The following is a 23,280-nucleotide window of genomic DNA, read 5'->3' as shown; positions in this document are numbered from 1 at the left end:
TTGCTGTCGCTGTTGAGGCCACTGGCTCCTACACGTCTCCATCTCCAAGCTGTGTTCTCTCCTTTTACACAGTTTCAGATGTCATCAAGCATTGTCTGAGCCACCAGAACTTAAGCTCCTATGATTGGCTCTGGTCTTAGCACCTCCCCTTAGGACTCTGGGAGCTTCATGCCCACATCAGCTCAGCACCTAGTATTTAGGAGTTTGGGGCAAAACTTAGGAGCAATCTAATCAGACCTTCTTAGTTGGACCCACTCCCTAGTTGGCCCCACCTGGGGCCCCACCTTAATCTTATTCAAATGGGCAGGAAAGAGCTTCTCAAATACTGATTGCCTTAACAGTGTTTGAGGCCAGATTTGAACTCAGGTCTTCCTGACTCCAGGCCCAACACTCTATCTACTGTACCACCTAGCTGCCCCTTATTTTCCTCCAAATATTTGATGATCCAGTGACATTGGCCTCCTTTGTGTTTCTCTCACACAACCATCCATCTCCTAAATTCTGACATTTTCACTGATTGCACCTAAATGTTCTCCCTCATTGTCTCCACATTCCAGCTTCCTTGGCTTCCTCCAAGCCTCAGGTAAAGTCTCACTTTCTGCTATGAAAACTTTCTCGATCCTCCTTAACATTTGTGGCGGTTAGATGAGATAAGGAATAGAGCATTGGACCTGAATTCAGGAAGATCTGAGTTTAGATCCACTTACTAGCTGCATGACCCTGGGCAAGCCACTTAACCTTGTTTGCCTCAGTTTCTTCATCTATAAAATGAGCTAGATGAGGATGTAGCAAATCCCTCCAGTATCTTTGTCAGGAAAACCCCAAATTGGGTCACGAAGAGTCAGACAGAGATCTAGAAGGGACCTTAAGAGGGCATCAAGTTCACTCTCCCTTGTTTTACAGATAAGGAAACTGAAGCCCAGAGAGGTTATCTGCCCAGTCACGCATCTAGCAAGCAGCAGAACAAGATTTGAAACCTGGTACTCTCATTTCAAACCCTCTCCAGAGGTTCAAAGTAGAATTTTAAAGTATTGAAGGGGGTACTTAATTCTCATTTGATCGATATAGGAAACTCTCCAGGAGGATTTTCCCTTTACCAATCTAGACCAGCACATCCTATATAATTTTTATCCTTAAAGAGTTGCCTGAGGGCATGAGATGAAGCAATTTGCCCCAGGTCACTCAGCCAGTGGGTGTCAGAGAAGGGTCTGAACCCCAGGGTTTGTAGTTTACAGGCCAGCTGTCTAGCTATTCTGCATGTTTCTCTGAAAATGTAATAACAAGGTAAAAAGACATTTTTACCCTAGAAACTTCTTCACAAAGCAAGGAAGAAAAAACAGATATGAAAAAACATAAGCAACAAAACAAAACAAAACAAAACTACCATCTGTAAGCTACCTTAAAAAAAGGATTCTTTGAGAATTCTAAGATTTACCATCCTCACAGTGAGATTAGATTTCGATTCGATTAAGTTCCACATTATAAATATCTGCCATTGGGTACAGAGCTTCAAGGACAGTTAAGATAAAGATAAAGACCTGACCTCAAGAAACTTATAATCATAGTCAGGGTGTATAGGCCTATACAAAAATAACAATAACAAAACAGGCCCTGAGAAGTCCATTACAAACATAAAGCATTGCAAGACATTCAAGGATAGATTCCCCTCGGGTTTTCCTGGTTATCGGTTGAGCATGTGTAGGAGCAATTAGAGTTCACCAAATGCTTTAACTTGATAACTGGCTGGAGTTTCAAAGAAAGATTTTGGACTATCAAAATGGCATAGCTTGCTATACATAAAGCAGCATTATTCCAAGTAATTTCAATCTCCAGTAGTCTGCACTTTTTCCAGAGGCTTAGAGGCAGACCGAGTATCTCCAAATAGGTACATTTTCCCATTAAAACTGACCTTCAGCTTTGCTTGGAGCAATGCTGCAGCTTCTGCTGCCTCACCTTTGTTTAATGAGAGCCATTTTCGAATGCCAACTTTGGGTTAATGGACTGAGATCTGAGAAAATCTCATGTATCTCTCTATTTTATACCAGATTGCCTTTCTGCCTTGTGGCTTTAATCACTCAATCCTACTCACATCTGCCATAATAACAATTAGAGGTTTTCCACTGCCTTCTGCACCCAGGAGGATATGTCAGACATAGAATAGCTACATTTCTCAGAGAGAGAGAGAGAAAGAGAGAGAGAGAGAGAGTAAATTCTTCATCTCTATCCAGAAGCCTAGGTAATAATTTTCTCATTTAAATCCCCCCAGGATCACTTCTATTGGCTTCCACACCCACTATTCCCCTAGGTTCACAGCTCTTGTCTGATTTATGAGTTTTCTTCTATCTTTTCTCTACAAGATGAGTTTTAATTACGCAAACAGCAAGAGTTTAAAGATCTCTTCCTTCTTGAGTGCAATTATTTAGTCTTTAGTAGGAGAATTTATTTGATTGTTTGCCTACTATCTGAATTTTCTTATCCAACCCAGTTATTATTTCTGTTCAATGTTTAACTTTAACTTCCAGGCAAGAGAAAGTTACCTTCATTTTATGAAGTTCCTTGAGGAATCAGTCTTGAAAAGCCTCAAATTCCAAATCTCCCTTGTTGGCTGCACTCTCTTATAAGTACTTGGAAAACTCATATTCCTCTAGCTTTAATTTAATATGGTAAGATCTCTTCTATCATATATGCTCTGTGAGAACACTTTCACTTCTATTTCCTTAAAAACTTTCTCTGCTACCAGAACCAAAGATTAACCAGATTAAAAAAAAAAACTCCAAATGCACAAACAAAAATGTGCTCCTCTGACGCCAGTCCCATATGCAGCTATTTCTCCTGTAGAATTGAATTTTCGAAGGAAGCCTTGTAGAGGCAGGTTAATATTTCTTCCTAGTCTTGATGTCAGCAATTTGGTTAGCTATCCTTATGTACTAACTTGAGTTACTCTATGTTAGCCCAATGTTTAGACTTTTCCCTATTGTGGTTAACTGGAAAAAAATAGGTTAGCACATAATCCAGTCATTTTTTTTATTTTTTAAACACTCTAATTTTATTAAAATAGCATTGAAAATAATTATTCATGAGATATGTAAAATAACATTATGCAAGTCATACAAAGAAAAAAATTTCAATATAGAGGGGCTACCTTTGTTGAACTCAACTATTATCTATGCCAGCTTACCTAAATGAGGATATGTGAAGCTTGTTGTTGTTGTTCAATCATTTCTGACTCTTCATGACCCCCATTTGGGATTTTCTTGGTAAAGCTACTGAAAGGATTTGCCATTTTCTTCTCCAGCTCATTTAAAAATGAAGAAACTAAGGTAAACAGTGTAAACTGACTTGCCCAGGGACACACAGCTAGTAAATGGCTGAGGTTGGGTTTGAACTCAAGATGAGTCTTCCTGACTTCAGGCCCAGTACTCTTGAGTTTTTTAAAAAATCAACTTTTTATGTTTTAGAAGATTGAGAGAGAAAAAATTAAGCAAAACCTTGTATTTTCTCTCATTCTATTACTGTTGGGTTTTAGTCTCTGCCCACCCAGGAATGCCAAAAACTGTTGCAGTTTCATGATATGTCGTAGTGGAACCATCTCAAAGAATTCAGAGTCAGATAACCTCTAATCTAAGTATAGACATTTATTGAGACTGATGCCTCTCATGAAGCCAGCTAAGATCCAAGAGGAACCAGCAACTTCAGAGAAAGCAAGATGGATTTTTAGAGGGGAGAGATCTAATTACATAACTGAAATTATAAATATTAAAAAGGTGAGGGGGGTTTGTTAAGGAATTAGGTAATAGGGGAGGGGACCCAGCCACAGTAGAACTGTGCATGTGATTACCTACAATGCATGCAGAAAAACCTATTTGGGAGGGGGTACATATGTATGATAATGATATTATTATAAGCCTCTCTACATCACAAGTTCACTCTAGGCCAGTTCTTTACTATTCCTGTGCAGGTGCCTACTTAAGGAAAGTCTCTTCTACTGTTTTGAGGTCCACATCCTGCTTGGGCATCCTGGTGGTGCTGCTTTCTGATTGGCTGACTATTGTAGTCCTGTCTAAGGCTAGATGGATGTTGTTGTAGTTGAGTGCATGGACACCCCTGCTCTTTCTGTGGGAAATATGAAGAATGCGTCTGGGGGCAGTGGCTAGCTAGAGGCAGTGTCTAGGATCCCATCACAGGGACATGCCTGCTGTTTCATGGACACAACTGTTGTTCTAGTGAGCAGTGAGGCATATATGAAGAAGTTAGGATATTGGGGTGGGGAGTGAGTGGCTAGGTAGGTACAGTGGGCCTGCTGTTCAGTAGGGCCTATAAGGAAGTTAGAATATTGGGGCTGGGATCAGCTTTATTAGGATTTCATCATTTTAAGTGTTGAAAAGTCTATCAAAAAGGCATTTTTGAGGCGAAGCCAAAATGATGGAGTGAAAACAGACATACAAGAGCTCTCTTACAAATTCTGTCAAATACCTCTAAAATAGTGAACCTGAGCAGATTTGAGAGAGGTAGAAGACAGTAGGAGACTGAGTGTGGCAGATTGCCTGCCCAAGAGAGTCCTCAAGGTCAATGGGATTGATCTGTGGGCTGGGAGAGTGTCAGGTGTGCAGAACTGCACTTGACCACACCAGAGTGGGAGCAGCTGCAGAACCCAGCCAGTGCACATGGCTGGGAGAGTGCTGGGTGCCTAGAACTAAACGGCACTATAGCAGGAGCAGGAACAGGAGCAAGCCCAGGGCTGAATTGCTGGCTGCAGTGGTGATCCTCAGGCCTCTCAGCACAGGATGGGAGTCTGTTGGAGCTAGGTGAGACAGAAACACAGAGCCTGCAGCAGCAGCAAGAGCTACTCCTGGAGCTATCAGCCCACAGTCTAAAGGTTTGAAACTCACCTTCTTGAGCTTCCAGGACCCATGATGACTGAGTAAAATGACTCTCATCCCTCCCTTGAATAACCAGAGAATACTGCCCTAGTAGAAACCCTGGAATAGAGGAGCCAGAAGTGGGGGTTCAGTAAGCTTTTAGCTCAGGAAGCTGAGGAGACCCCCTCTTGAGATGACAGAAGGAGACCAGTGCAGGAAGGGAGGCATCCCAGCAAGCTCCATCTTAGCAGACAAGTGGGAGTTCCTGAGCCCCAGGGCAGTGGAGTCAGCCAGCACCATCACCAGGACCCCAGGCATGCCTTTTCACAGCCAGGGGAATTAGCAGACACCAGAGAAGACAATGGCTGAGACTACCACTGCTATATAGTACAGATCTACAAAAAGAGAGGATTTCCAGCAGCTAGACCACCCCTCCCCCACACCTCATGCTGTCAAACTCAGAAAGACTTCACTGGGCCTCAGTCCTTGGCACACACCAGCCAGCTTCAGCTTAGCACCAGGAGAATGGCAGCATTATATAGCCTCTAGCTGACAAGACCAGAGGCCACAGCACACAAAGCCAGTAACCAGGCCCCCTGTCCCCAGCATGAGAAGTTTGGGACAAAGCCCATTGGGCCTCAGAAGCAGAGATCCACTTTAAAAGCCAGGGAAAAAGGCAACCACCATGAAGAAGCAACCGAGAAAAACACAGACCATTGATTCTTACTATGGAGACAGGGAAGATCAAAATACCAATTCAGAAGAGGACAGCATTGACACTATACCCACATCTGAAACCTCAAAAGGGAACATGAACTGGTCTCAAGTCCAAAAAAGCATTCTTGGAAGAGCTCAAGGAGGATTTTGAAAGCCAAATTAGAGAGGCAAAAGAAAAAAAAAATGGAAAAAAAATTCACTGATGAGAACAAATCCTTAAAAAGTAAAATTGGCAAAATGGTTAAGGAGGTACAGAACCTAATTGGAGAAAATGACTCCTTGAAAATAATTCATTAAAAATTAGAACTGGGCAAGTAGAAGCTAATGACTCTATGAGGTATCAAGAATCAGTCAAGAATGAAAATCAGGCAAAGAATGAAAAAAATAGAAGAAAATGTAGAATATCTGATTGGAAAAACAATTGACCTGGAAAATAGATCCAGGAGAGATAATCTAAGAATTATTGGTCTACCAGAAAGCCATGATGAAAAAAAGAGCCTGGATAGTATCGTCCAAGAAATCATCAAGGAAAACTACCCAGAGGTCCAAGAACCAGAGGGTAAAATCATCATCGAAAGAATCCACCAATCACCCCCTGAAAGAGATTCCAAATTGAAAACTCCAAGGAATATTGTAGCCAAATTCCAGAATTATCATGTCAAGGAGAAAGTACTTCAAGCAGCCAGAAAGAAACAACTCAAATACTGTGGAACTACAGTCAGGATCACACAGGACCTTGCAGCTTCTACATTAAAAGATCAGAGGGATTGGAATATAATATTCCGAAAGGCAAAGGAGCTTGGACTACAATCAAAGATCAACTACCCAGCAAAATTGTGCACAATTTTTCAGGCAAGGAGATGGATGTTCAACAAAATAAGAGAATTCCAGACTTTCCTGATGAAAAGGCCAGAGCTCAATGGAAAATTTAATCTTCAAATAAAAAATTAAGAGAGAAACAAAAAGGTAAACAAGCAGAAAAATACCCTTGTTATTCAATAAGGGCAAATTATATGTATCCTTACATAGGATTATATTGTTCTATATATGATATATAAATATATATATATATATATATATATATATATATATAAAAATCTTGAGGATAGTATAGTTATTATGACAATTAAAAGAGATATTCATAGACAGAGGGTGTGAGTATAAATTAACTGATATGATGATGAAAAATAATTAAGGGGTGCAAAGGGATATTTGGGGAAAAGAGGTAAGGAGGAGGAAGAAAATGGTAAATTACATCACAAGAAGGGCACAAAAACATATTGTAGTAGAGGGAAAGAAGGGAGGGAGAAGAGCAGTATTTGAGCTTCACTCTCATCAGATTTGGTGCAAGGAGGGAATAACATACTCTGATAAGTATAGAAATCAAACTTGTCCTACAGGCAGTAGGAGGGAAAAGGGGAAAGAAAGGGGGGGGGGGTGGTTAGAAGGGAGGGAAGAAATAGTAAGGGAAAAGGGTAACATAAGGGAGGGGGTTGATAGGGAGGGAAAATGAGGGAGGCAGTGGTCAAAAGTGAAACTTTTGAGGAGGGCAAGGGAAAAGGGAGAAACAAAAGCATAAACAGGGAGAGAAATAGGATGGACAAAAAGACACAGATAGTAATCATAACTGTGAATGTGAATGGGATGAACTCTCCCATAAAACAGGGGCAGAAAGCAGAATGGATTAAAAACCATAATCCTACAATATGTTGTTTACAAAAAACACATTTGAAACAGAGGGATACACACAGGGTAAAAGTAAAAGGCTGGAGTAGAATGCTTCAGCTGAAGTAAAAAAAAAAGCAGGGATAGCAAGCCTAATCTCAGAAAAAGCAAAAGCAAAGATAGATCTAATTAAAAAGGATAAGGAAGGAAATTATATCCTGATAAAAGGCACCACAGATAATGAAATAATGTCATTACATAACATATATGCACCAGGTGGTACAGCATCCAAATTATTAGAGAAGTTAAGGGAGTTAAAGGAAGAAATGGACAGTCTCAACCTCTCTCTCTCCCTGAACTTGATAAATCTAACCTCAAAATAAACAAGAAAGAAGTTAAGGAAGTGAATAGAATTTTAGAAAAGGTATATATCATAGATCTCAGGAGAAAACCGAATGGGGATAGAAAAGAAGGTACCTTTTTCTCAGCAGTACATGGCACATACTCAAAAACTGACTATGTACTAGGGCATCAAAACCTCACAGTCCGGTGCAGAAAGGCAGAAATAGTCAACATATCCTTTTCAGATCATGATGCAATAAAAATTATTTGTAGTACAGGGCCATAGAAAGATATGCTAAAAATTGGAAACTAAATAATCTAATCCTAAAGAATGAGTGGGTCAAAGAATAAATCATATAAACAATCGATAACTTCATTCATGAGAATGACAATAATGAGACAACTTACTAAAATTTATGGAATGCAGCAAAAGCAGTTCTTAGGGGAAGTTTTATATCTCTGAATGCTTACATGAATAAAATAGAGAAAAAGGAGACCAATGAATTAGACATGCAACTGAAAAAGCTAGAAAAAGAACAAATTGAAAATCCCCAATTAAATACCAGATTGATAATACTCAAAACCAAAGGACAGATTTATAAAATTGAAATCCAGAAAACTATTGAACTAATAAACTAAGAGCTGCTTTTATGAAAAAACCAATAAAATCAATAAATCTTTGGTCAATTTCATTTTAAAAAAAAGAAAACCAAATTACCAGTTTCAAAAATGAAAAGGGTGAATTCACTTCCAATGAAGAGGAAATTCAAATGGTAATTAGGAATTATTTACCCAATTGTATGCCCATAAATTCGATATTCTTAGGGAAATGGATGAATTTTTACCAAAATATAAACTGCCCAGATTAACAGAAGTGGAAATAAAATACCTAAATAACCCCATCTCAGAAAAAGAAATTGAGCAAGCCATCAATGAACTCCCTAGGAAAAAATCTCCAGAGGCAGATGGATTTACATGTGAATTCTATCAAATATTTAAAGAACAATTAATTCCTATAATTTATAGACTATTTGGGAAAATAGACTGGGAAGGAGTCCTACTAAATTCTTTTTGTGACACCAATATGGTACTAATACCTAAACCAGGGAAGAGTCAAAATGGAGAAAGAAAATTATAGACCAATTTCCCTAATGAATATAGATAAAAATTTTAAATAAAATATTAGCAAAAATATTACAGCAACTTATGATGAGAAGAAGAAACTAAGTTATCACTCTTTGCAAAAATATGATGATTTACCTAGAGAATTAAGTGGAAAACTACTTCAAATAATAAATAACTTAGCAAAGTTGCAGGATATAAAATAAACCCACATAAATCCTCAGCATTCCTATATATTACTAACAAAGCCCAACAGGAAGAGACAGAAAGATAAGTTCAATTTAAAGTTGCTGTAGACACTATAAAATATTTGGGAGTCTATCTGCCAAGATAAATCCAGTACCTATATGAACACAATTACAAAACACTTTTCACACAAATAAAGTCAAATCTAAATAAATGGAAAAACCTCAGTTGCTCGTGGTTAGGCTGAGCTGACATAATAAAAATGACAATTTTACCTAAATTAACTTACTTACCCAGTGCCATACCAATCAAACTACCAAAAATTATTTTGTAGAGCTGGATCAAATGATAACAAAATTCATCTGGAAGAACAAAAATTCCAGAATATAAAGGGGATTAATGAAAAGAAATGCTAGAGAAGGTAGCCTAGCCATACCAGATATTAAACTGTATTACAAAGCAGTAGTCCTCAAAACTACTTGGTACTGGCTAAGAAATAGAATGGCAGATCGGTGGAATAGGTTAGGTACATGAGATGCAATAGTCAATGACTATGGCAATGTATTCTTTGATAAACCTAAGAAGTCCAGCTTCTGGGTTAAAAATTCACTATTTCACAAAAACTGCTGGGAAAACTGGAAAATAGCATGGCAGAAACTGGGCATAGACTCATATCTTATACCATATACCAAAATAAAGTCAAAATGAGTCCACGATCTAGGTATAAAGGCTAATAATATAAGCAATTTGGGACAGCAAGGAATAGTTTACCTGTCAGATTTATGGAGAAGGAAAGAATTTATGACCAAACAAGAGATAGAGAGCATTACAAAATGCAAAATGGATAATTTTGATTATGTCAAATTGAAAAGTTTTTGTAGAAACAAAGCCAATGCAACAAAGATTAGGAAGGAAGCAGAAAATTGGGAAAGAATTTTTACAACCATTGTCTCTGACAAAGGCCTCATCTCTAAAATATACAGGGAACTAAGCCAAATATATAGGAATATGAGTCATTCCCCAATTGAGAAATGGTTGAAGGATATGAACAGGTAGTTTTCAGAGGAACAAATTAAAGATATCTATAGTTATATGAAAAAAGGCTCTAAATCACTATTGATTAGAGAGAAATGTAAATCAAAGCAACTCTAAGGTACCACATCTCTCCTGTCAGATTGGCCAACACAGCAAAATACGAAAATCATACATGCTGGAGATGATGTGGGAAAATCAGAACACTGTGACATTGTTGGTATAGTTGTAAACTGATCCAAGCATTCTGGAGAGCAATTTGGAACTATGCCCAAAGTGCTATAAAAATATACATACCCTTTAACCCAGCAATACCACTTCTAGGGCTGTATCACAAAGAGATCATAGAAGTGGGAAATGGAGTCATATGTACAAAAATATTTATATCAGCTCTTTTTGTAGTAGCAAAGAACTGGAAATCAAGAGGATGCCCATCAATTGGGGAATGGCTAAATAAGTTGTGGTATATGAATGTAATGGAATACTATTGTGCTATAAGAAATGGGGAACAAATCTGGAAAGACCTACGTGATCTGATGCTGAGTGAAGGGGGCAGAACCAGGAGAACACTGTACACAGTAACAGACACATGGTATCTGTGATGACTAACTTTGATGGACTTGGCTTTTCTCAGCAATACTAAGTTCAAAGACAGCTCCAAAAGACTCATGACAGAAAAAGCTACTATGCACATCCAGAGAAAGAATTATGGAGACTGAATGTGGATTGAGGCAAACTATTTGCTCTCTCTTTTTTTCTTCTTTTTTGGCTTTGTTTCTTCTTTCTTATGATTCATTCCATTGGTTATAATTCTTCTTTACAACTTGACTATTGTGTAAATAGGTTCAATGCAAAGGTAGAACCTATATTAGATTGCCTGTCATCTTGGTGGGGGAGGGGGAGGAGAGGAAGGGGGAGAAAATTTGGAACTCAAAAACTTGTGGAACTGAGTGTTTTAAACCAGAAATGAAAAATAAATTTTAAAAAGGCATTTTTCTGGTCGAAGGCCTTCTATGATACTACCTGGAGCTTTTCTACAGTTTCCATTTTAAATGAGAGACTCGATGTCATGTTGTTCACTCACATCCAATTCTATCCCACTGGCTAGCCTCTTCCTCGACAGAGAATCGTCTTGTTAATCTCAGGGAAGGCCTTAAACTGTTGCTTCCTGTTTCCATTATTATTACATCTTTTCTCATTCCTTTCAAAAGTAGGAAAGTTATCAAGATGCTGCAAGACCTAGTGGGGAGAAAAACCCACTAAAATGCAAATCCCAGTTCTATTATTATGTGTGAGGCTGGTCTCAGTCCCCCCTTTGGGGATCTCAATTTCTTTATCTATAAAGTGAGAGGGCTGGAGAAAGACCCTCTTTAAGTACACTTCTGGCTCTAAATCTTTGATTCTACAGATTGAAGCATACTATTTTCAATATTTTTTTCACTTTTTTTCCTTTTGATATGTTTCTTCTTTTGCAACATGACCAATATGGAAATACGTTTTACATGATTTTGTGTGTGTGTGTGTGTATGTATATGCATATATATAAAACATATGAAATTGCTTACCATCTCAGGGAGTGTTGAGGCAAGGGGGGAACAGAGAAAATATGGAACTCAAAATTTTACTTAAAAAATGTAAAAAAATTGTTTTTACATGTAATTTGAAAAAATAAAATACTATTTTAATAAATAAATCCTTGTTTCTATGGAAAGTATATATCATACCCCTGCTCTCAATCTTTCTAAAATCACATATTTTTCCCAATTAAAATCACAGACATATTTTTCCCAATTAAAAAGGTAACTCTGACACACATTTCTCTTCACTCATTCTTAACCTTCTCATAGAATTATAGAATTTGGGCATTGGAAGGGTCATCAGTGACTCTCTAGTCCTAACCATACTAGTATACCTGAGAAGTGGTCATATCAATTCTGTCAAACATTAACATGGAGGGGGAATCCAGGCTTCCCATTCCACATTTGTACAGTTCTCTTCATTAGGAAATTCTTCCCTATCATCAAGCCTAAACTGACCTCTTTGAAACTCCCACCCTTCCTTCCTGGCTCTGCACTCTGAGATCAAACAGAACAAGCCTAACCTCTCCTCTATATGACAGCCCTTCAAATGCTTGAAGATAGTTATCATACCCCCCAAATTCTTTGCTCCTCTCATTTGCTCAGTCCCTTCAACCTTTCTTCACGTGACACAGACTCCAGTCCCACTCCTCTGCATGATGACCAGCTCGTCAGTATCTTTCTTAAAGTGTGATACTGAGAACTGAGCAAATATTCCAGATGAATGCTATCACCTCCTTATTCCTGGAAGTTATGGCTCTTTTAATGAAGTCAAAGATCTCATTGGCTTATTTGGCTACCATGTTGCATTCCTGACTCATTGAGCATGTAATCTACTAACACTACCAGGTATTTTTCAGCAAAACTGTTGTTAAACTATGTCTCCCTCTTCATGAACTTAAAAGTTGATTTTTTAACCAAGTACAAGCCTTCACATTTATCCTCATTGAATTTTAAATAATTAGATACCACACAGTCCTCTAGTCTGTCAAGATCTTCTTGAATCCCAGCTGTCATCCAGGGTCTTTGCTGTCCCTCCCATCTTTATATCATCTGCAGATCAGATGAGCATGCCATCTATGCCTATATCTAAATCACTGATTTAAAAATGTCAAACAATACAGTACCAAGCACATATCCCTGGTATACTTCACTAAAGACTTTCTGCCACGTTGACATGGAACAATAAATCAGTGATCTTTGACTCTTGTCATTCAGCCAGTTCTGATTCCATCTACTTATATTGCTCTCTGGTCTATATCTAGACCTCTTTCCCATAGGAAATATTTTATCAAATAATATTTTTGTTGTTGTTCTTCAGTCATATTCAACTCTTCATGACCCCATTTGGAGTTTTCTTGGCATAGATACTGGAGTAGTTTGCCATTTTGTCCTCTAGCTCATTTCACAGATGAGGAAACTGAGGCAAATAGGGTTAAGTGACTTGCCCAGGGACACACAACTAGTAAGTGTCTAAGGCTGGATTTGAACTCAGGAAGATGAGTCTTTCTGACTTCAGGCCCAGTACTCCATCCACTGTGCCACCTAGCTGCTCTATTTTATCAAATACTTGGCTAAAATTGAGACAAACTGTATCTACAGCATTCTCCTGACCTACCAGTCAAAAAAAGAAGAGACTAAGTGATTCTAGTATGGTTAATTCCTGGTGAAAGCATGCTAGCTCTTTGTACTCACCAGGCCCTTTGTTGGATGTTCATTGTCTCTTTAATGATGCATTCCAGAATTTACTCAGGAATCAGTTTATCTCATTGACCTACAGTTTACAAACTCTATTAATTCCTTTTTTAAAAAATGTTCCAGCATTTGCCCTTCCACAACATCATGCTGCCTTTCACCTTCTCCATCATCTTTCAAATATCACTGTTGCTTAGCAATCACATAGGCCAATTCTTTACTGTCCAAGGATATATTGTATCTGGGCCAAAGGACATGAATTCATTAAGGGCAATTAAGTGCTCTCTTTCTCTCTCTTACTTATTTGGCCATCAACTTTTTGTTATTCCTTTAATTTTTCTCCTCATTGGTCTTAGAGGCAAGTGTGAAAATTATAATTCATATAACGCCCAACTCCAAGAAGTTGTCTGGTTGGGCTGTTTCGTCATTGATTGATTTTTGAACTTGCATTCTTGCCAGAGGCTTATTAAGGGCACTAACTTCTTTTGTTTTGAAAACATTTGAACAAAGACAATATAAAGGAAAGATTCATGTCATCATTGATTTAGAACTTGAATGGACCTTAGAGGCCATCTAGTAGACTTAGGCACTATCTAGTCTACCCTCCTCATTTCATAGTTGAAAATGAGGCTCAGAGAGATTAAGCGACTTGCTCAGCATCACATAACGATCTGATGAAGGATTTGAACTCAGGACGTCCAGCCTCCAAATCCTTTACTCTCTCTACTATGTGATTATGCCTCACTATTGAGCAGTAAGAAAAAAGAATAGGTAATTCTTGGTGCAAGTTCATGAGGATATGGGAAGGGGACAAACTGAGGATACATGTGGAGGACATTGTTTTGTAAAGGAGTAGGACCACCCAGTGCTCTGAGAAAGGAAGGGAAAAGGAGAAAACAGGTGAGAAATTGAGAGGTTTAGAGGAGGAGAGTTAAAAGATTTCATTTCAAATGATCTCTTTTCATTAGAGTAAGAAATTGGGTTCACTGCTAAGAGTGAGAGGAAAGACAAGGGAGTTGAAGAGAGAAGAGAAAGTTTGTAACTAAAAGGGAAAAACATATTATTGAGTATATTTTTTTCTCCATGTCGATTTATGGTTCTTGTAATATATTTGTATCAGAACTACCAAAGCTCAACTCTCAGGATACTGGATACTGGAATGTCAATAAAAGATCCCTTGTTCATTAAAAATAGTTTTAGTTGGGATATGCACCCTTCCTTGGCCCTTAATTTAGGAAAGAGTAGCTCTGAACATAATGGTTTAATTTAATGTTAAAAACTTACTCATTTACTTTAAAGGAACAAATTTGTCAGGTTAAGGCTGAAGTGTTTGGACTGTAACGGGACATGTACCCCTTGAGGAATAGATTCCTGAAGGTTATCAGTTCCATAACACCAGTGTCCATTTAAACATTCAGTATTGCAGATATCCTCTGTGTTTCACAGAACATCCATAAAGAAGTATCACCAAAGAATCACAATGCTTTATCTGTCCACTTTTTAGGATACTGAAGAAAAAGATGCTGTAGAGAACAAGATTAAATTGAGAATACATGGGAGGAAAATCATGTGGTATTCACAGAGGAGCAAAAATGCAACCATCTGAAATGGTCATGAATTTGAAACAAGTCTTTCTGTCTGTGCTGATGTTTGGAGTAGCAGGTCTGCTCCTCTTCATGTATCTACAAGCATGGATTGAAGAGCAGCATACAGGTAATAATGCGTGGATATATACACTTCTTTTCTATAAGATAAGTAAAAATGCTTATAGGAATTAAGAATTTTTTTCTTAAATTAACCAAGAAAATAGATTGAATTGCTGTTGATCTTTCTTGACTGCCTTTGATGTATGCCAGGTCACACAAAATCTATTTCTGGACACATTGTTTCTTTCCATCTGGCTGCCAGCATGATCTCCAGCTCCCAGGCTTATACTCACTAGTCTTTCCTTTCTAAGATCATTTTTTGAGGAGGAGGAAGCTCCATTGGCATGGCCACAATTGCAGAAGGATAAAGGAAATTCTGTCACTATTACCAATATATGTAGTAGTGATAGCGGTCCATAACATCACCTCCAAGGGAAAAAAAGGATACACACACACATATGCATATATATCCTATTAGTCTTTTCTGTCTATCAAAAACTAGTTAGTCATAATTCTCTTTTCTACTCTTCTGTACTTAATTTCACTAGGAATAGTTCTCTTATAAGTTGGGTAAAATGCTTAGATACATATAGACTTATAAGACTTGTACATGTAAGACTTGTTTTCCACTGTTACGGATGCATTATGGATTTATAATACTACAGAGAATTAACATAATCAGAAAAAATGCTTTACTGATAGTGTCCCATTATTGACATTTAAAAATAGAATCATTTAAAATATGTAAGAATCTTCTTTGTGGAACGTTACAGGACTGACAAGAACAGATAAGGTAATTTAAATCATTATTCCAATTGTTAATTCTTCCCCTGGGTCTTTTTTCATGGTAACTAAGTCTAATGGGCAGAAGCTAGGCCTAATTCTGCTTTCTGGATAGTATCTATCATTAGATTTTATTACCAATAAAAGTATTTTAATGAATGAAGTCATGTGATATTGCTTTGAGTTGTTCCTGTTAACATACATAACTAAAAGTTTGCAATTAACTCTATTCACTGAAGTTCTAAAAGGACCTCATTATAAGGTGGCTTTATCTTGTAAGGCAGCACCATGGCATAGGTCCAATGCACTATTATTGCATTATTCTGGCATATTAAATAAAATGTGTGCATTGTTGTTCAGTAATTTTCAGTCATGTCTGACTCTTTGTGACCCCATTTGGGGTTTTCTTGGCAATGATATTTGAGTGACTAGCCATTTCCTTTTCCAGGAAACTGAGGCAAACAGGATTAAGTGATTGTCCAGAGTTACACAACTAGTAAAAATCTGAAGCTATATTTGAACTCAGGAAGATGAGTTTTCCTGACTCCAGGCCCAGCGTTCTATTCACTGTGCCACCTAGCTGCCCCAATGTACATAGTCACAGACAATTCTGTTGTAAAAAGAATATAAGTTTATTCAGTCAATGATAGTTGAACAACTACAGATAAGGAAACATCAGACTTAGTACTGAAGGATACATTAATGTGACCATTGCAGCCCCTGCCCTCAAAGATATTGCAGCTCTACAGAGATTGAAAAAGTGATAACTATGAAATTCCCAAGATGAGTTTTGTTGTAATTTATAGAAAATCTTGAAATGAAAGAGGGTCAGCTGGGGATTGTGAGATAGTTTTGAAGAATGGCTTTCCTCATGTTAGTTTTAAATGTGGGGTTGGGGAACCATTATTTTTTATTCTTTTGTTGTTTTTTATGTGCATTTCTTGGGGGTCCTTTACAAATCAGTCAGTTACTTTAGAAGGAATTCTCCCATATTTCATAAACAATTCATAAGCCAGAGTAATCAAATTACCCAGCACCCAAAGAATTAAAACAGAAATTGTGATGCCTTTTGCTGCCTATGTTAATGAAGAACAATTTTCCTAGATTATACTACCACAATATTGTCATATAAAGATGATTATAGCTAGATTATAGCTAGATTACAATCCAATAAATTCCCAATTTAACAAATCTCTACAAATATGTAATTTATGTGTTTCAAATAATTTTAGAAGCAGCTCTAAATACAGCCTTCTTTTTTAAACAGAAAATACCTCTATCAGTTGATGAGACCTCAGGTAAAGCACTTACCCTTTCTAGTTCTCCATTTTTTCATCTGTAAAATGGGAATAATTATCAATAGAGATGTTAACATGAAAGCATTTTGCATCTCTAAAGGTTGTATCCACTGGTGCCCACACAATAGTGAAGAGATTGAAAGGTTCCCAGCATATTGCTTCTAGAAGATTTATGAAAGGTTGTGGACAAGTCATGAAAGATAAAATAGCATAGTAGAAAGAGAGGCTGCTGTGAAGCACACCTTTGACAAATAATGCCTATGTAACCCTAGGCAAGTCACTTAACCTCTCAATGCTTTTCAGTCATTTTTTAGCGTATTCAAATCTTCAACTCTTTGTGACCCCATTTGGGATTTTCTTGGCAAAGGTGCAGGAACAGTTTGCTATTTCCTTCTCCAGTTCATTTTACAGGGGAGGAAACTGAGGTAAATAGCATTAAGTCACTGGATCTAAACAACTCAAAAAATATAAGTTGTAGAGAAGGTGACAACATGCATTGGTAGAAAGAATTTCTCTACTCAGGAGTTCCCTGAACCAATGAAATCACAGATCTAGCCTCTGTTTCTAGGGACAAGTAAAGGGAATGGAAAGTCATGAACGGGTTGTGAACTGTACCTTTGGATGGAGAACCCATATCAATTAAATCACAAATCCATTGGCCCTAATAGAGTCCATGTCATTAAAATAAGATCTCTACGAAAGGGAAAAGGTACCGTATGTGCATATCCCTATACACATAAATTAAATTGTAGGTAAGCTCTCTGTTCAGCCACGTTGCTCTATCTAATAGATGTCTTCCCCTGTTCTTTGTCAATCAATCAGTGGAATGATCTATTATTTCATTGTCAAAGTTGCATGCTCAAGACTATCCTAAGCCACTTGAGCTGACTTCTATTGCATAGTATTAAATCTTTAGATCATTCCTAACCTATCTTTAAACTCTTTGACATTCTCTCCCCTAAAGACTATGAGACATATCAAGTGTTGACAAGAGACAGACTTTCCAATTTTTAAACTGAAAAATGCCTTATTGTTCCAAGTATAAGCAATATTTTTGACCACCCAAATTCTGGATTGTATACAATTTGACGCTAGCATTTAATCAGTGCTCTAATTCTGTATATACATACCAACATGTGCATGTGAATGATGTACATATATGCAGTATATAAACAACTAGGTGGCACAGTGGATACAGTATGGAACCCGGAGTGAGGAAGACCTGAGCCCAAATTCAGTCTCAGATGCTTATTAGCTATGTGACCCTGGGCAAGTCACTTAACCCTTTTGCCTCAGCTTTCTCATCTTTAAAAAAAAAAGCTAGAGAAGGAAATGGCAAATTGCTCCAGTATCTTTGCCAAGAAAACCTCAAATGGGGTCACAAAGAGTCAGATGTGACTTAAACTAAGGAATAATGACAAAAACAGTATATTCTGAAAAAATGGCACTAATTACATATAAAGAGAGATGGGAGATATCTAATAGGATGCCCCAAGGAACTATCCTTAACCCTTAGCTGCTCAACAGTTTTATCAGTGACTTAGATAAAGTTAAAGGTAGCCTGCTTTTCAAATTTTGAGATGACCTGAAGTGGAAGGAGATAAATGTCATGTTGCATATAAAAATCAGACTCCGAAAGGATCTTCACAAAAAAGGAATGATGAGCCAAATGCAATAAGAGCTAAGTAGAATTTTTATAGTACTTCAAGGTTTACGAAGTTTTTTATACCATTTTAAGGCTTATAATTATGATCTCATTTTATCCTTATAACAACCCTAGAAGGTAAGTGCTTTTATTATCCTCATTTTACAGAGGAGGAAACAGAGGCAGACAGGATAAATGACTTGCTTAACCAAGGTCACATAGCTAATAAGTGTCTGAGGCAAGTCATATAAGGTCTGAGGAAGACAGCTGGGCTTGGAGTTCATTTCTAGCTGTCTTCAGACCCTTACTAGCTGTAAGATGCATTTGGGTAAACTGCAGATTCTATAGTAATCATCCTTCTGACATGGCCAACAAAGTATTATTGTGAATTTAGCCTGCATGAAGAAAGTCCAAATGTCCAGAACAAAGGTATCTGCCCCCTGACCTAGTCAGATCATTTCCAGCATATTGTATGCAGATTGAGCTGTTCTGTGTTAGGACAGATGGGCTGCTTCATGAGATATGAGTTCCTCACTACTACAGGCTTTTAAACAGTGGCTGGGTGAGAATAGGGCAGGTATTTTGCAAAAAGCATTCCTATTTACGTGTGGGTTAGACCGAGTGACCCCTGAGGTCTTGTTATGCTAGGATTCTTTGTTTCTTTGACTCTTATGAAGTCTCATGCAAAATACCTAAGTACATATGCATTTCTATTGGGGTAAAAAAAACTAGCCTAATTTTGGTTTATGAGATGCTCTGCATGTGGTGCATTTAACCATGTTGTGAGTTTAAAAAAACCTAGATAGTTTTGAATATATGAGCGTTTCAGTTTTAGCTCATTGAATTGTTAAGTCCTTCTAGTCCGTTTTACCTGAGGCCTTGAGAACTTAATAAAATGTGGAACATTTACTGAGTCTTGCCAATTTTACCTGGGTTTTTCTAATTAAAATCTCTTTACTATTTACAGTTACCTTCCTATACTCCCTTGGTTTATTTAATTAAAAGATAAAAATAGAGGATTTTTTTTTCAGCTGGTGAGGGGATATCTAAAAATAGAATTGAATTCTCTCTACCAATATTTAGCTTTTGTATAACCAAATCCATGTTCTGAGAGACCATAGACGTCACATAATCCAACTTCCTCATTTCACAGATTAGAAAACTAAGTCTCAAAGAGGTTAAATTATTTGAGGTATGAAAAAAAGCCATTAAATTGGGAGTCAAAGGACTTGAGTTGGAATCTCACGTCTAAGACTAACTAGCTCTAGTATGACTATGGGCAAATCTTTTAACCTCGATGAGCGTTAGTTTTCTTATCTACAAAATAGATATAATAACTTATTTCTATAATAACCTATATGCCTATAATAGATATAATAACCTATTGTGTGACTTGCCTCAAGAGAGTTTATAAGAAAAGCAACTTGCAAACTGCAAACAGATTTATGTACGTTTTTATTATTAGTGCCTAATGTCTCATACGTGACAAACAGCAGAGCTAGGATTTGAATTATTAACACATCACATGTTTAATTAATTCTTAATTCTCTCTGATTTCCATGAAGTTAAGACTTCCATCCCCTTCTCACCAAATTCAGTTAAGAATCTGTCAGCATCATGGTCAAAAGGCAGCAAAGCATTTTATATTCCTGAATAACAGAATCTCATTTGAAAAGGATCTTGTAGACTACATTTGCAAAGTATTTTTCCCTGAATAATGTTTTGAGGTAGGTGGTACAAGTATTATCACTATCCCCTTTTTACCAAAGAGGGAACTGAGTCACTGGGAGATTAAGTGATGATAAGCCCATGATCAAGTTTCTGAAGTGAAACTCAGATCAAGACTTAACTCCTAATCAAATGTTCTGTCCCTTCTATCGCTCTGCTTCTCCCCTACTTCTCGTTCCTAATCCAGTGTTCTTTCCATATCACCACACTGCCTTAGCTGATCTTAATCCACAGATGACCTAAACCACTGCAGACCAGCTCAAGGACTAACCTGATCTCCTAGAGCTCAGCATGACCTAACCAAGGCTCTACTCCTCGGGACTTTTCTAATATCATGAACATTCACCAGGTGAACCTGGTCTATCTATCCTTCCTCACATCTCCCCTATCTCTTGGGATATGTAATCAGGGGCTATTCAGTCCTCCAAGGCATCTATGTGAAACTGAGTGATAGAGAAGACAAGAGGAAAGATATTCCTGAAAGCAACACTAATCATCACATTTTTCCCCATCAATATGAAAATCTTTTGTCCCAACCATACAATTTAGACCATCTACATCTTCAGGGTCTCAAAGAAATTAGCCTGTTCCACCCCTTCACGTTATTTTATTAGCTTTCCACATGAAAATCTCTGAGTGAGTTTATTATTGGAACATAAAAATGTTTTCTAGATCCAGTGACATAGGATGGTGTCAACTTGGTTAGGTATGGGAGAGATCAAATGGGTAAGAGTAGATTTTGTCTCATTTTTTAAAAGTCTATGTATGAAGCTGTTTAACGACTTTTCTTTAAAACTAGTAACTCTTTAGCTTTCAACTTATCATTTTCTTAACTTGGCTAACTTTAAACTCAAAAACAATTTTGGGATCCCTAATTCTTAATTCTCTCTGATTTCCATGAAGTTAAGACTTCCATCCCCTTCTGACCAAATTCACTTAAGAATCTGTCAGCATCATATTCAAAAGGCAGCAATGCATTTGATATTCCTGACTAATAGAATCTCATTTGAAAAGGATATCATAGGCTATATATTTCTGGCATGTTTTGCTGGAAGTCTCTCCTCTCTACCACCTGCCCAATAAGCTTTAATCTAGCCTTTACCTTCAGTGATACCAATCTTTGGATGGTATCTAGGATAGTGCAGTATACAATGAATTGCTGACATGGTTATTTTTGGCAAAGGCAATAATGTGAAGCTATTTCCCAAACCAAATCCAGCAAGACTAGGATGTCCTTTGAGCTAAATATTGTGTCTTATGTGATCAGGGAGGTGAGAAGCCACTCTGACAGTCATATCTTTTACTTCAGTCAGACCAAACATGCTACCATCCATGGCAACAGAGACTAAAAGCAGATCTAAATAGTTTATTATTTTTTTTTGAACGCAGACTGAATCTTAATAGCCCCTGGCTGTGTTTTAACTCTGCTATTTGAGTTTCATAGCTGGGGGAAATGGCTTCACAGCTTCTAGCTTTAAGCAATAATAAAGCTTTCCCTGTTGCTTTTTTCTCAAGGAAGAGATTGTGGTGCTCAGAATCTAATCAGCCTCCATGCTTAGGGAGTTCCGAAGTAGACTTCAGTTTGCTCTTTCTAAAAAACTAAGCAGCTTTGAATTTCCAGCCAGTTACAGACATGCCTTTGTCCTGAACCTTTCTGAAGGTGTTATTTTCTTTTGAAGCCTACCTATTAATCTTGTCAAACTTTTATGTGATATTGCTAGAGTAAAAGTTATGTATCTGTGTACAATCGAACTATAAGAAAGCAATTTTTAATGTGTGAGGACTTTTTGTGTTCTTTTTGTCCATCTTTGCATGAAAATTTAATGGAGTTTTTATGAAAAATTGGGCTTCCTTAAATTGTCCTTGAAGTCTACAATTACACAGGATAGTAGTTATTGTATTTCTGTGTACATAGATGGCATGATTTCTTAATTAAAAATATATGAAAATATCTGTCAGTTTCTAAAGTCAGATATTTCATAGTCCAGGCACCAATAAAATAGGATACAAGGCTATGTGATGAAGATTTTGGAAGTATTTTTGGTTGTTGTTAGACACTGTCTTTCAAGCTAAAAAATAATAATTATGAACTACAGAAAGGAAACTTATGGATATGGTCTTTTAAAAAATTGTATAGGGTTAGAAATTTGGTTTTAATCTTAAATCAACTTCTGTTTATAATAATGGATAAATTAATGAAAATTATGTATTAATATATGTTTCATATACTGTGCTAGGTACTAGGAGTACAACTACAAATGTCCTGAAGGATCTTACATTCTAACTATATTGTAATAGAGGAAAGGAAAGCATATGGGGAAGTCATGGCAAGGGAAGTGAGATAAAGATCTGGTAAGTCACAGCGATGATAAGGGAAGTTGTGAAGTAAGTGATTGACATGCCTTTCTGGAATCAATAGCACTATTTATTTAATTACGTTCCCAGAGCAAGAGGGAGAGAAAGGGAAAGCGGGCAGGGCAGATGGCAAGATCCCTGAGTTGGAGCTTCCTACATGTAAGGGTTTAGTGAATTTGCATTCACTCAGTAATTACTTAGGATAGTTAACCCCAGAGGTGGAGGGTGGGAAGAAATGGGGATTCCAAAGTTGAGTAAATTAACTTTTGGGGGGGACATTGATACTAGAGGTATGATCAAGAAGAAACAATTCCAAATATAGAAAAGGTTTTGTCTTTTGGGTTTTGGGGGGATGTGGAGCAGGAAACAGGTTAATGATAACTTCAGGAAACCAGCTACAGTGGAGAAGTGTCACGAACAACTTTCTCTTTGCCCAGGAATAGAAGACCAATTTAGCCATAGCCCCTTGAGAACCTTCCACGATTTAATTTATATTAACTAATATGACTTCCAATCATATAGGAAATATCTACTAATATAGCTGAAAATAATAAATCCATTCATTTAACAAATATATGTTATATCTATACTATACAACATGTGACATCATACACAGAAGGTTAGTCTGCC

The 23,280-nt window shown here is 37.3% G+C and overlaps 1 protein-coding gene across 1 annotated transcript in view; it reads left to right on the top strand.

The window, feature by feature from the left end:
- Positions 1–14,748: 14,748 nt before the first annotated feature.
- CHST9 (carbohydrate sulfotransferase 9) overlaps positions 14,749–23,280 on the top strand; it is a 295,944-nt gene continuing 287,412 nt past the window's right edge. The window contains exon 1 of the mRNA XM_036741794.1: positions 14,749–14,908. Within this exon, the coding sequence (XP_036597689.1) occupies positions 14,749–14,908 (160 nt within the window). The remainder of the gene's footprint in view (positions 14,909–23,280) is intronic.

The sequence above is a fragment of the Trichosurus vulpecula genome, chromosome 1 (assembly GCF_011100635.1).
Source record: "Trichosurus vulpecula isolate mTriVul1 chromosome 1, mTriVul1.pri, whole genome shotgun sequence".
NCBI lineage: Eukaryota > Metazoa > Chordata > Mammalia > Diprotodontia > Phalangeridae > Trichosurus > Trichosurus vulpecula.
The sequence above is the reverse complement of the archived record's forward strand: the minus strand, read 5'-3'. Positions and strand labels throughout refer to the sequence as shown.